General features: G+C 35.9%; 1 protein-coding gene across 2 annotated transcripts in view; it reads left to right on the forward strand.

Moving 5' to 3' along the window:
- The window catches only part of LRRK2 (leucine rich repeat kinase 2), a 141,909-nt gene that overhangs the window by 37,464 nt on the left and 88,699 nt on the right, over nt 1-15,746 (forward strand). For both annotated transcript variants that reach the window (XM_066368965.1, XM_066368966.1), the window contains 4 exons: nt 10,593-10,737; nt 10,872-11,011; nt 13,223-13,351; nt 13,426-13,596. In XM_066368965.1, coding sequence (XP_066225062.1) covers nt 10,593-10,737; nt 10,872-11,011; nt 13,223-13,351; nt 13,426-13,596 — 585 coding nt within the window. The remainder of the gene's footprint in view (nt 1-10,592; nt 10,738-10,871; nt 11,012-13,222; nt 13,352-13,425; nt 13,597-15,746) is intronic.

Here is a 15,746-nt window from a genome sequence, read left to right on the forward strand (position 1 = left end):
CTATTTTCTTTTTGCTTTGACAATAGGAAGTTCTGTGATAAGATAACAGTAGGGATGTAGGGGTGAAGATTGGGCCATGCCTGCGGAGATAAGTTTACTACTATGAGCTACAACTATTCACTGGGAGCGTACCACCAACTACTGACTTGGACACATTCTTTTGATGGCTAGTAACATAAAGTCATTCATGTTTGCCCAACTAGAAGAGCTGGATGAACAGCTAAGCCTCGTGAGCCATGTCAGGAGCTATGGCTGCTGTTCTCTCTGTCTCCCCTCCCAGCTGTTTGTCTTTCTTTTCTGGTCCCCTTCTGAAAGGTTCAGCCTGTGATGACACTTGGGGCACAACATGAAAGTCTTCTCTGATTGCCTTTGCTTGACTCCATGGCTTTCCTTAGAGACAGCCTCTGAGGGATGCAGTGCGCATCGTTTCTTCCCATTTTTAGGTAGATAAATATCTATGTATGTTTGTAAGAATATAATTAATACAATCAATAATTACACTAAGTATAAAAAGAGGAGAAGAGTGAAATTATGTTCATATTGTACAAGGCAGACATATTGATGGAATTAAGATGGTTTGGAAGTTTCACATAATATAAATGTTTTTTTGTTTTGTTTTTTTATAAAAGATGTAAAAGGAAAGAAGTAAAGAATGATTAGGGTTAATGTTTTTATGAAAGGAAGAGAGCCATCAAGGCCATTAATGGAAATGATTCCATGTGATTTAGTATACTTTGAAAAATGAGTTGAATGAATTAGAATCTACAGAGAGATCGCCTTTACAAATTCAATTTCAAATGAACTTTATCATGCAGTTGTCTATGATATATTTCAGTCATTTGTCCTCAAACCTTAATATGATTCTTGAATATAGCCATATAATATGTTGAATTTGATACCAGGGATATTTGATGAAAGTAAGTAGGTGGGAGGAACTGGGTAGGCCCTGGGAAGACAAAAACGCGTATGTTTGGTACCCTCTCTCAAGGATTTCAAAACCTAGCAAGGGAAATAAAGCCGTGCATAGAACCAGTCATTCTACGTTAGCATTTATGAGCTGTACTAGCTTTATGAACGGTATTCTAGGAACATGGAGGAAAAGCAGTTAATTTTATTCCTGGTATGTGTTTTGGGAAGCAGGATGTACTAGAAAAGCCTTAAGATGTCTCTGATTCTAGTTAGCCCCTGTTTTCTAATGTTACTGAGTATGAGTGTGATATAGTTGAAGGAGTCAGGAGTCAAGAGACCCAGGTCGGCCAGTAGGTACAGTGATGCCAAGAAAATCAGTCAGCTCCCAGGTCTTACCTTTTTTTTTTTAATGCCAACATCTGAGTAATGACACACAGCAAGTATCTCGCTAAACAGTGACTGTCATTTGAGGGTAAAGAGTTAAGTTCATGTGGAAACAGAGGAATCATGTTTTCTTTAAAAAATATCTCCCCTGTGTTATGTCTCTGATCCTTCCCCATGGTTAATAAAAATGCTCTCAAAAATAAATGTAAATATTTCTTTAGATCTTAAATTCTGTGATTGCATGTCTCCTGAATAAAAGTTACAAAGCATCAGAGTTTAGGTCCAAATACTGCGGACACAGTGAAATGAATTATCATTAAAAATATGTCTATTCTTGGGGAGCAGAATTCCAAACAAGTTGAACGATGATTTATAGGGCAAAGTTCATAGACTTTGATTTATTAAAGCAAATCAATGTTTGGATATATATTGGATATATAAAATTACAGGGACAGCCAGGCTGAAGTTAAAATCTGTCGGGGACATTGATTGTTCCATTTATGCCTGATCCTTTTAGCTTTTTCTACACATGAAAACTTCCAGTCACCTGCTCCAGAGAGATCTGTTTGCCCGGTATTGTTTCTTGAAAACAAAGTGAAAATAGAACTCCCTGCATGCTGGCTGGGTGTACTTTGTATGCAGTGACATTGCTACTGGCTTTCGCCAGGGGACATATAAGAGTCAAATTAATCTTCTGATTAAATGGACACAAACCAAAGAGCCTGTGTGCTTTAGAGAAACCTTGAAGCAAAATGTACCCAGTTTAAATATTGAAGATACTTATTTCAATAGTAAATAATATGTAGGGGAAAAGGAGCCCATTTACAAAAGTATTGATAACAAAAGGAAATCATGTAAAACAAAAGTCAAAAAAAGTGCACAGGATTAAAGAAAACTACGAAACTCAACTGAGAGGTACATTAGAGTTGAACATATGAAAATTTAGACCGTATTTTCTGATAAAATTACTAATTTAAAAAGTGAAAATTGATCTATAGAAACCCTTAAGAAAAATAACAGTAGTTTCAGGAACAAGATAAACTGGTATAAAATTTTGAGAAAATTAATTGGATAACTAATATGCATGAATAACTAGGAGAATTTTAAAAAATAGGATAATTAATATGGCCCAATTCCAACAGATAATACAATGTATTATAAAATGTTAGTAATTAAAATAGTGTGACATTGGCATTGGAAGGCAGAAATGAGTGTCACATAATAGTGATTTAGGAAGTAGGCTCAAATGCAAATGCTCAACTTATCTATGATATTTATATAAGAAAATAGCTAGCTCAGTAAGTTGTGTTGGAATAACTAACTCTGCAGCCATTTTGGGAAGGCAAAGGGAGATTCATATTTACTTTACTCCTTCTGCCAAAACTCATTACAGATGGATGAGATTTGAAGGTAAAAATAAACATATGGAAAGAGTCCATGGTGGTGAACACACAATGCAATATACAGGTGATGTATTACAGAAATGTGCACCTGGAACCTGTAGAATTTATTAACCAATGCCAACCCAATAAATTCAATAAAAATTTTAAAAAAGGAAAAGGGTCTAAGTATAATCATTCTTAAAAGAAATTAAAATTAAAATTTTAATTTGTGGGTAAGCTTAGTAATACCTATCAAAATTTAAACAGACATGTTTTCTGACGAGAAGTTCTGCTCTAAGAATTTATATAAAGTACATATACTTGTACAAGTACACAAAGGTTTTTTTTTATGCAGGAATGTTCACTGTGGCATGATTTGTAAAAAGAAAAATGTGTCCACAAACTGCATCCTTATGTGGAAATCACTAGTGCTGTTTACCAAACATTGTCAGTTCTTCACCTCTTGGTGATTCTGGCATGGTAGGTATGGACCCTTGTGGAATTAAGTTGGCTCATGTAACTAGGTTTGGCCAAGGAGTAGGAAGTGGAGGACTTTTACCACCATTTCTGGGCCAAACGTTTAATTGGGATTGAGACAGTATTCTGAACACCTGCCCAGGTATGATGACCTGCGGTGTTTGTGATGACCTTGCTTCCTCAGCAGAGGTCCCTGAGTGACTGTGATGAGCAGAGCCCCTCTTCTGTGCTGTGACACACATGAAGCTGGAGTGAGAATTAAACTTTTTCTATTTGCAGCCTATGAAATTTTTGGCTTGTTATTACAGCTTAATTTAATCTATCCTGAAAATCCAAAGCCTATCAACAGATCCTAATTAAATAAATTATACTGCTTCCAAATTCCATATGTAATTCTATATAGAGACTAAAAACAACTAGTTCAGACTCTTCTTGCATTTCTGTGGAAAAATCTCCAATTTTACATGAGTGTGAGAGCACATCTCCAAGGTAACTCAGTTTTTTCTTTTATGTGTTAACATTATGCACACTATTTGATAAAATTAGTGTATTTTCTTTTATGTCTTCAGCTCCCTTTATAGCTTTGACTGTACCAAATTTTCTGATAGTTAAGTTTTTGAGCCATGGAATTAAGAGATCTGTGTTTGAATCTGGCTCTGGCCCTGCAGAGTAATGTACCCTGGACAAATTACTTCAAGTCTCAGTTTCATTGTCTCTAAAACAGGGTTGATAAACATTTTTTCACTTAGGGTTTCTTGAAGATTTTTTTCTGAGATAATTGATGTAAAGTACTCAGTACAATGGTTGGCACGTAATATGTGCTCAATAAATGTTAATTTTGTTAAATTTTACATTGACCTTTTATAATATTTACGTTCAGGTCTATAACCATATTTTCTAAGTTTGTTTACGCTTATTCTTACAGTTACATGGGTTTAATGCTCACAGCAAGTCCTTTTGTTGTAGATTTTTCCATTCATCTTTTAGTTGTCTGACTTTCTATAAAAAAGTATTATTGCCTGAACATTAGAATGTTTTTTATTGGTACTGGTTTTGTTTTATATTTGGATGCTTGGAAAAAATATTATGTCTTGTTGTAAAATATAAAGGTTTTATTATCTTTATTGAAAAATTTGAAAGCATTTCATTATCTTCTAGTACTGAATACTTTAGTGAAGAAGTCTGAATCCTTTTTTTTTTTAACGATGTATTTTTACCTATCTGCTCAAAGGAATATTTTTCATGAAATCCAGCCACTTTGTTAGGTTATATCTTATTATTAGACCCAGACTATGGTATCTTCTTTCTAGTTGCACAGTCAGCCATTTTGTTTTTCCCCTGGAAAGTCTTCCCTGAACTGCGTGCAGTTGGCTTAGCTGGAAGCTGGGTAAAAGCTAGCCTTGAGCTGGCTAGCCCTCTCATCAGAGAAACCATTTCAGTTATTTATGCAGGTATTCTCTGAAAATTCTTAGAGTATTGTGGAGCACGGATGACAGGATGCTTCTAATCAATGTTTGTAGGTGTCCTTCCTTTGACACTTCCAAAAATTTCACTTGGTCAACATTTGCTATGTATAAACTAGTAAATTAATTTTCATCCCCATTTGAACTATATAATGAAATAAATCACTATTTTTTTTTAATTTTAAGATTTTATGTAGAAAACTAACTTTAACAGGGTGACACTGATCAATAAGAGTATATAGGTTTCAGGTAAACATTTCTATATCATTTGAACTGTTGATTATGTTGTATGCCCATCACCCAAAGTCAAATCATTTTCCTTCACCTTATATTTGTCCCACTTTACACCCTTTCACTCACCCCCTCCCCTGTCCCATTTTCAAGATATAACATAAGTGAAAAAGTCCATCATAGGTTTGTAAATGTCATAATATATATATATACACACACACATTTATGTGTGTGTGTATATATATGTGTGTGTGTGTATTTTAAATTTATAAAACTTTCAAAAATTAAATGCCATTTTAAATTATCAAATAGTTTAATATGCAGTAATGCAATATGTTAAATTCTCTTTTTGTATAGACAAATCATAGATTTCCTATTGCAAGTCACTAGTCACCATTGAATTGCATCTGAAATCTGTAGAAATGAATGGACCTCAAGGATGCAGAACCACTAATTGAGTAGAACTTGTTAGAAGTGATGGTATTAAGGACAAGAATAGGTACTTTATAAATATCAGCTTGATTTAATTGTTAGCACCAAAAATAAGCCTATGATACATTTTGAGTATAGAAGCAGGACCAGCTACAGAGTTTATGGGGCCCACTAAAAAATGAAAATGCAGGATCCCTGCTTAAAATTCTTATTAAGAATTTCAGGATGGTAGCAGCAGAGCATTGAATTGAGTGAGAGCACTTTGAGCACAGAGCCCTGTGTGAGCTCAGAGGTGCACAGCTGTGAAGCTGGCCCTGCCTAGGAAGCAGGACTGATGCTGCTACTAATCAAACAAGGTTTAGAATGAAAATCTGACTTTTTTGGGGAAAAAAATAATAAACTTTGTCTTCAAACATCTGCACTTTATCTTCAAACATCTGTGTCAAGCAAAGAGAAAGATGGGCTAAGACCTTAAGAAAATTTGCATTTGTGCTTTGAGTTATTTGCTCAAATGTTTCTCTGTCTCAAAAAATTTTTTTTGTTTATAACATAGGGAAAATAATAATGTGTTTACATTATAGAGTTGTTGTGAGGATCAGTAGAGTCAGTATATATGAATTGCTTAAAAGAAGGTCTGGCATCTATGCAAGTGCTACATAGGTGTAGATATTATCATTGTGGTTGTTGCTATTGTTGTTGTGGTGACTTGAAGCCATGGTCAGTGTATGAAATCCCATCTGTGAATAGAAGAGTTTAAAAAAAATAACTTTGGACAAAGTTTGGAGTTGAAAGAAGAGATTGTAAAAGAGATGGACAAATGAATGGTTTTAAAGTTTGAGAATAATTAGGGGCGTACTGTGTCATGGCAATTAAGGGAGGAAAAAGCAGCAATTCAGTTATTAAAGGACTTTTCTTCTTTGAATGATTTTAATTCAAAGTGGTCAGGACAGAGGTCTAATTATATGAAATGAAGGGGTGGGGAGAATATGGAGTTAGTGGGTATAGACTTTTCTATTAATTAGTTTGGAAATAAAGGAAAAGTAGGTAGCTTGATGGAATGGAAGACCAACATAAGTATATTTTTATAAGTGACTCTCCCACTTAGAAGTACTTTTTATCAGAAGAGAATGTTAGTCCAAGGTCTGAACTGTGGCCATCAGTCAGTGTTTATTGCACAATTAGTTATCTCATTTCATCCTCAAAAGAGACCAGCATTATTGGGATCATTTTCTTTCTTTCTTTCTTTCTTTCTTTCTTTCTTTCTTTCTTTCTTTCTTTCTTTCTTTCTTTCTTTCTTTCTTTCTTTCTTTTTCAATTACAGCTGACATTTGATATAATTTTGTAATAGTTTCGGGCATACAGCATAGTGGTTAGACAGTCATAATTTGCAAAGTAATATCCCCAATATTTCTTTTGTGTGTGTGTGTGACAGAGACAGAGAGAGAGAGAGAGAGAGACAGATAGAGGGACAGATAGGGACAGACAGACAGGAAGGGAGAGAGATGAGAAGCATCAATCCTTTGTTGTAGCTCCTTAGTTGTTCATTGATTGCTTTCTCATATGTGCCTTGACTGGGGGACTACAGCAGAACAACTGACCCCTTGCTCAAGCCAGCGACCTTTGGGCTCAAGCCAGCAACCATGGGTCATGTCTGTGATCCCACACTCAAGCCAGTGACCCTGCACTTAAGCTGGTGAGCTTGTTCTCAAGCCGATAACCTAAGGGTTTCGAACCTGGATCCTCTGCGTCCCAGTTCGATGCTCTATCCACAGCGTCACTGCCTGGTCAGGCTATGCCCTATATTCCAAGTCCCAACTGGCATAAAGAACACTTTATGTTTTGTTTTGGTTGTTTTTTTTTTTGTATTTTTCCAAAGCTGGAAACGGGGAGGTAGTCAGACAGACTCCCGCATGTGCCCTACCGGGATCCACTCTGCATGCCCACCAGGGGGCGATGCTCTGCCCATCTGGGGTGTTGCTTTGTCGCAACCAGAGCCACTCTAGCGCCTGAGGCAGAGGTCATGGAGCCATCCCCAGCACCTGGGCCAACTTTGCTCCAATGGAGCCTTGGCTGCGGGAGGGGAAGAGAGAGACAGAGAGGAAGGAGAGGGGGAGGGGTGGAGAAGCAGATGGGCGCTTCTCCTGTGTGCCCTGGCCGGGAATCGAACCCAGGACTCCTGCACGCCAGGCCGACCCTCTACCACTGAGTCAACCGGCCAGGGCCAAGAGCACTTTAGATGAGAGGAAGCTGAGGCAGATACTGAGCCATCCCTCTAGATTCACTTTGAAGGATTTTGAATTTTTTTTTTATATTCAATAACACCTTCTGAGTAAATAACACTTGTGAAAAAATATTATGTAATTAATTTTTATGGTCCTCAAATTTATGGAGCTGTTAAATGACAAGACTGAATTTAAATCTAAATTTAATTGCCTCTAAAGCTGATATTCTTTTAATACCAATAGATTTGTTAAGATGGAAACAATGGGCCCTGACCACTTAGCTCAGTCATGTAGACAGACTAGCATTGTCCCTGATGAGCCCAGGTGACAGATTCAATCCCCGGTCATGGCACGTACAGGAAAGAACCAATGAATGCACAACTAAGTGGGACAACAAATGAATGCTTCTCTCTTTCTCTCTCTCTCTCACACACACACACACACACTCTCTCTCTCTCTCTCTCTCTCTCTCAAAGCAGTAACAATAATAATAAAAAAATATGGAAATAATGACAGGAAAAAGTCCAAGGGAGGCAAAGATATGAGTGCCTTATTGAAATGATAATGAGGTGATGTTCCAGATGAGCAGTGAGGCTGTGAAGGTGAGAATCGAGGTATTTCCATTACAAGCATTTTTTTGCCATAAACATCTTTGGTGCAAGCATTTTTTGCTGTGCAACAAATTTGGTGCTAAGGCAATTTCTCAAAGATAAAACACTGGTTGATATTTCAGTCTACAGTTGACCAGACTTAATGTACTTAAGCTAGTTGTCAGTTTGGTTTTAATTCTCCACTGACTAAATTCTTGTGGTATTCCATTTTTATGTTCTATAAATATTTGCCCTTATAATGGTCTCTAGAGTTAGCAGTAGACATAGTGATCCTAAAATAGTCTATGATAAATACTACGTATGAAGCCAGACTACAAACCTATGTGTCTAGCCAGACTGCATACTGTATTAGAAAATGGACATGGACAAGAGTGTGGTGCATACCGGGGGAAGGGAAGGGAAGAGGGGAAGGGGACTAGGGGAAGGGAGGGGTACAAAGAAAACCAAATACAAGGTGATGGAAGACAATTTGACTTTGGGGGGAAAAAAAGGAAAATGGAAATTTGGTTTGCAAATCCTTTGGTGAACATGGTAATCCTCCCACCTGTCAAAACCAAAAGTTCACCAAGCTGTGGTGAATAGGAAATATGTGGCTACTAATTAACCATAGTTTTCAGAACATTAATTATTGATTCTTTAGTGGGAAACTGATACTTCTCTTAAGGAAGGAAGAGATAGTAGTAAACGTGAAAAAGTACGATGCTAAACAAGGAGAATCACCAAGCCAAAAAAGAGAAAAGTATAATACTGTGAAGGAAAGACTTCCAAAACAGTGTATTTTCATTTTTTCAATAAAGTTTTTTAAATTAATTTTTATGTGGTATTAGTTTCTTTCTAATGTCTCTTTTATTTTCTCTTAAATGACAAAATTTTCATATGGCCATTCAATTGTGTCATTAAAATGTTTGCAGCATTTATAACAGGGGCCGGGAACCTTTTTGGCTGAGAGAGCCATGAATGCCACATATTTTAAAATGTAATTCTGTGAGAACCATACAACGACCCGTGTACGTTACTCATTATCTAATAAAAATTTGGTGTTGTCCCAGAGGACAGCTGTGATTGGCTCCAGCCACCCGCAACCATGAACATGAGCAGTAGGAAATGAATGGATTAGAATACATGAGAATGTTTTATATTTTTAACATTATTTTTTTTTATTAAAGATTTGTCTGTGAGCCAGATGCAGCCATCAAAACTGCCATATCCGGCTCGCGAGCCATAGGTTCCCGACCCCTGGTTTATAGCAAGTGTACTTAGGGTGGAAATTACCAGACACGGTGAAAAAATGATGCTTATTTCCACAGCCTGTATACAAAAGATGCTATATAAAGACAGTTGAGAGGCACCGAGGGACTAGATTGGTAAAGGAATGGAAAGCTGTTCTTTGACAGTATGGATATGAGAAAGGTTACAGGTGATGCTTTTGGTTGAAAATGCTACACTAGAACTTGAAGTCTGGCTTGAAGCGACTTCAGCTCTGTGGTGTCCCTGTGCTGGGGTCAATCAGAGACTTGGGGTGGAGATACTGTGAAACTAGTGTCCATAAAAGACAAAGTCTTGAAAAGGATAATGTAATTTTTGAAAGGAAAGCTCCAGTATTTATCTGGTGGCCATTCACATCATAGTAGAAGTTTGAAGAGCATCGTGGAAAAGCAGAGATGATCAGTGTAAGAGTTAGCTCTATGTCACAGACATCAAAGGGTGGGTGTGACTATGATTGTCATGTGGTTGGAAAGTGTGCTGTCTGTATTCTTCTCAGTTAGTACAACGGCCTGGGAAAAGAAGTAGTCTCTAATATAAAATATCAGTAAGCAATGTCAAATTATCTGGAAGAATTGAAATTAAAAGGTTGGAAGTAGATTACAATCCTGGGTTTTTAAGGCAGATACATTTACATTCAGATCTCAGCTGTGTGACTTGCGTTCTTGGTCCCACATCTTTAAGGTTTGGTGAATCTATTGCATGAGGCGGCCAAGGGGAAGTAAGTGAGACAAGGCATGTAAAGCACTTGAAGAACTAAGAGTAAATTCTCATTAGTATTTTCTGTGAGGACAGGCAGTATTGCATTTTACTATTTAAAGATGCAAGTATGGGATCAAACATCCCCGACTTGTTCTTAACTTTGCAATTCACAATCTGTGGGACTGTAGGAATAGTTACATTAATCATTAGTGAACTTATCTTCATCTTCTATTGGCAATGAAATTTGTATGCAGTTAGTAAGATTGTTATGAAAAGAAAATGAATGTAAAGTATTTTGCTCAGTGCCTGACACAGAACAGGTACTCAATACACATTAAAATGTGGCTTTTTAACTTGAATAAAAAAATAGTAATTAGTAATAGGAGGCAGAATCAAGGATACTAATCTTTATTTAGATACTTAGTTTACATTTAATCAGTCTATAACTGGCTTTAAGATAACTATAAAGAACTCATTTTTAAAAGCAAATATTCTTAACTATCCTTTTGATTCTAGTTCATTGGAAATCCTGGGATTCAGAAATGTGGATTAAAAGTAATTTCTTCTATAGCACATTTACCTGATGCATTACAGGCATTATCTATGGAAGGTGCTATTGAATTGGTGCTTCAAACACTGCAGATGTATCCAGATGACCAAGGTTGGTACAATTTGAGCTCAAGGTTTAGAGTAGACTTTTATAGGTCTTTAGCTGCTGGTAGGATGTGTTTAAATTTTTTCTTGTTTTGAGATTTTAAATGATTAATTTTATTTTTTTCCCCTTTATTCTTCTAGAAATCCAGTGTCTGGGTTTAAGTCTTATAGGACGCTTGATTACAAAGAGGAATTTACTCGTAGGAACTGGGCATCTGCTGGTAAAAATCCTGGTTTCCAGCTTACAACGATTTAAAGACATTGCTGAATTACAGATGAAAGTATGTGCATTATCTTGAAGGGAATTTGATCTTGTGCTGATTCTCTTTCAGAGCAGTTGGTATAATTCCCACTTTATATTAATGGAGATAGTCTAGTTAATTGAAAACCATCCATCATTTCATGGTATTTTAATCATAGGAGGTGAAGAGAATTTGATTGACTCTCTAAAGATATGTGTTTCATTATTAAGTCGCTAAAATCAGCATGTTTATTGGCTTTTGTCTTTTCCGTGAAAGAGCAGTGTTCTAAAGAAATTCCAGATAGCTGAGCTTCATTTGCTTAGATTTTATATAAATAGAAGTTATTATTCTGCAGTTTGTCATTCTCTGTGTTTTATTGTGGGCTGCTTAGTTATAGCAGTTTTGCCCCTTAATATTTTTCCTTGTGGTAAAACAATATTTTAAACATTCATCAAGTAAAAATTAAAATGTGATATATAATCACTGTTTTTATTAGGAACCCAAGATATTGGTTTAGTATTAATTAAGGTAAGATTTAAGAAATAAGTTGTGTCAGGATATCTTTTCCTCCTAATATTGGGAAAACAAGTGGTTCCTTTCATACTTTCTGCCTAGGTTGTGGTTTTTAGTAATGGGGTTTTACAACTTTCATAAACCATACTCAGCAAATATTTTAATAAATGGAAACATTGACCGGGAATAAAAATGTCTAGGCTCTATCTAACCTTTGCAGAGACTGTATTAGTAAATGAAATAATGGATATAAAGTTTTAAATTTTAAGTGCTGCTGAACACACAACACTCTTAGATTAAAAATAATGTATTTCATAAATCTACTTTTTATAATGTGCCTCTGCCTAGACAAGAGTAAAGCCAAGGTAGAGTTGATTAAAAGTAACCCAAGGGAAGAGAAATGATTTTGTGCAGGTATGGGACTCCCAGTGTTGATTCGTCTCGGCACAGATTCTAGGATCTACAGCAGAGGTTGTAACCTGTTAACCAGTGGGCTGAATTCGGCCTGCCAGCATACTGTTTGGCCAGTTCTGTGTTTGTAAGTTTTAAAATTTGAATTATGTGTCTTCTACATATTTGCATTACCTCTTAGCTGCTGCATTCATTTGAGTTAGCAGGGACCTCTGCTCTAGAGATGGGTGAACCACACATCCCTTAGACTTGCATGAATTAAGATTACTTCTCTTATCAGATGTTAGAAAATATTTGTAGAAACTCAGCATCATAAGTGCCCAAAATATTATTTTTAACATTTAGATGATTTCATTAATATTTTAAAATTGAAAGATATTAAAAGTCTAAAAAGTTAAAGTTGATGTTAGGTGAGTTTACCCAAACTAAATAATAGTAGAGGCAAGAAGTTCTTTTTTCCTTAAAATGTCACATGGGTAGAGAGCCCAGATAGTTCTTGAAAATATGCCCGGGTGGTTCTAAAAAGTAATGATGTGACTGATCAATTCTTTATAAATAATTTGCTTCAAGGATATTAACTTCAGAGTGCCTTCAGAGCTCTCTCAGATACACTTCACATGAATGAAATCCAGGAACTCACATGTGTCTCTTTGCGGTTAAAATTTCAGAAGAATGCACAAAGTGTTGGGCAAATGCTGGGCATCTAGGCAACCTAATCTGCAATCTTGTAATAAAAAATTCACTTGACCAGCCAATTTGGGTCTGTAACCCTGCTGACTGCTATTCTAATCCTGATTAATATCTAATTTTCATTCTGTAGGAATGGCTTCTGATAGAGACCTTTAAATGCCAAATATAGTGGATTAGGTATTTTTTCTGCTTTGCTACATTATGATTTTTAACTAGCATTTTATTTGTAATGAGAAAGCAACATGTGTTTATAGGATTATTTTAAGGCTTATAAATTTGTTGATTTTTTAGAGAGAGGAGAGAGAGAGAGAGAGAGAGAGGGAGAGAGAAAGGCAATGGGGGAGGGTTGGGAAGCATCAACTTGTGGCAGTTGCTCCTTCCTTGTATGTGCCTTGACCCGGCAAGCCCAGAGTTTCTAACGGCAACCTCAGCATTCCAGGCTGACACTTTATCCACTGAGCCACCACAGGAGGCTTATAATTTTAATGTACAAATCCAATAAATACATCTAATTAGTTAAGTCACAACTCAGGTTTTTAGTAGTCTATACAAGCTCTGTTTTATATCATATTATTTATTATTTATTTTGCTCATAATTGATTATGTTTTTATTATTACTTTTGGTCACACTTTTAGGGATTTCAGACAGTCTTGACCATGCTGGAATTGTCAGTGTCTTCTTCAAAGCTGTTGGTGCATTATTTCTTTGATTCAGTAATATTCTATCAGCTGACTTCCAGTCTCATGGAACAAAAGGATCAACAGGTACAATGTTTTTCACCTATATGCTGACTGTTAGGCATTTAGCTGACTCTAATCCTTATTTCTATTCTTTTTAGTTTCTAAACCTTTGTTGCAAGTGCTTTGCAAAATTAGCTATGGATGATGAGTTAAAAAGTGTGATGCTAGAGAGAGCATGTGATCAGAATAACAGCATCATGGTTGAATGCTTGCTTCTGTTGGGAGCAGATGCCAATCGAGCAAAGGAGGGAGCGTCTTTAATTTGTCAGGTAAATTTTCCAAGATGACACTTTTGTCTTTACTCTGTTCACTCTGCCATTGTATAAGCTCTTACTTATATCCCATTGTTCCTGACTACACAATTTACCAGGTTATTGCACAACTGCTTGTGATTTGTAGTAGGAGTTTCAATTCACAGAATTTCAGATGTAACAGGTTCCTTCAGTATGATCCAGCCTAGTCCTTCATTTTACTTGGTTACCTGCCTTGTTAGGTTGATAAATTACTTTTCTCATGTGTCTCCTGCTATGCATCTCTGTACAAATTGTTCTCCAGCTGCATTCCATACAACCCATTGTTTTATCTACTACTGATCATTTTTTAACCATTTTTCTCTTTGTTTTTAGTTTCTTCATCTAGAAAGTTCTCCCATCAGGGCTATCGCATGTGACCACGTAGGCTGGGATCGCACACCGTAGGGGGTGCCGTTCACAGTGCCACCCCCGGTACTGGCTGCCCCCACATTGTGTAGCACCATGGTCCTGACTTCCTTCTTTGCCTTCCCTCCTGCAGTGCACAGACTGTTTTACTTTTCCTTCAAAATCTAACCCAAATTTTCTTTCATCAGTGAAGCCCTCATCACTCTCCTGACCTCCTATAAAATACAGATTGACTTCTGCTGTAGGTCTATGACACTTTATGTACACCTCTTGTATGTCTTGTGAGTTATATGAAAGTATAAATGTATAATGTTCAGCTTTGTATCATTCACAATATCTAACTCATTGCTCTACAGAATGAATTAAGTATTTACTCAAGTGCATGATATGTTATTTCAGGTTTGTCTTTGTTGTGTAAATTTTAGAGTTTAAAAGCACTCAGGTTGCACCATGTATATTTTCTAGATATTTAATAATCTTTCTAGCCAGGAAATTATGTAGTGATTTAATATAGATTATTGGATAACCAACAGAGTACTCTTTCTCATAATTTATTTTTAAAGCCTTACTTTATTTAATTTCTCATTCGCCTGTGAGTTCAAAAATTTTTTTTAATCTGTAAGGTAAGAATTAGAAATCCACATTAAAAAAAACCCATAAGTCATTTTCTTGCACAATTAATTTATACATGAAAACCAAAGAAATAATCAAATTAGTTATATAGTCAAGTTTCTTCTAATTCAAGCAACATTAAAAATAGTTGCTTCTCTATTCAATAATTGAATTATTTCCCTTAATAATTTAATATGTTTTTATTGTATATCTTTTGTAATAGCTGCAGATCATTGAATTGATGTTTTTAGATATGCCAAAGAGCTGGAAAGAAACTTCCCCTTCAGATCTTCCTTTGGAAACAACGCACCTAAGAGCACTTGAGTGCAGCTACTCTACATTTCTCACAGAACGGGCTTTCTATTTTTCTGTTATTTATCCAACTTTTTCTATACAAAAGCTTCTTATTTTATCTTTCTTCCCTTGTTCTTTTAAACTTGATAGCTTACATATGTATTTTTTCTTTTTAAAAAAATCAGATCATTACATCCATAAGTGTATTAAATTTAAAGAATTTATCTTAGTTGTCAGGTTATTTTGTCTATCAAATAATAAATTTTGACTATATATGTGACTAGATTGATAGAGTAGTACTAATAAGGTAATCAAGACTATTTAGTCATGTGCCAATGCTGCATGATTAAGGACTATTAGGAGCAAGGGTGGGGTTCATCTTGTTAGGCTTTCAGAGGGGAATTTAATGATGCAGTGTACACGATTGGTAGAAAAGACTATGGAAGATTAAGTCTGGGTATGAAAATGCATGAATAGAAACCTGAAGGTAAAACTCTTCAAATCGTGGTGGAAAGAGCAAGTATAATGAAGTCTGAATAAAATCAATAAACAGGTTTGTGGTATTCATTACCACCTGGGCACTGCTCAGGGTTCTTTACACAATTTAACCCTCACCACAACCTTAAGAATGGGTTCTGGTATTATCCCCATTATAGAGGTAAGGAATTGAGGCACAGAGAGATTAAGTAACTTGCCTAAGAACACCCTCCTGGGAAGTAGTGGGATATCTGCTTCCTGACTGTCTGCCGTAATCTTTTTTTTCCTTTTAAAATTTGACAGAAAAAAAAATTTAAAACAAGTTTACATGTTGACATTTATGGCTTAACTAGAAAAATCTATCCAAATTTTGATTG

This window comes from Saccopteryx leptura, chromosome 2 (assembly GCF_036850995.1).
Source record: "Saccopteryx leptura isolate mSacLep1 chromosome 2, mSacLep1_pri_phased_curated, whole genome shotgun sequence".
Classification (NCBI taxonomy): domain Eukaryota; kingdom Metazoa; phylum Chordata; class Mammalia; order Chiroptera; family Emballonuridae; genus Saccopteryx; species Saccopteryx leptura.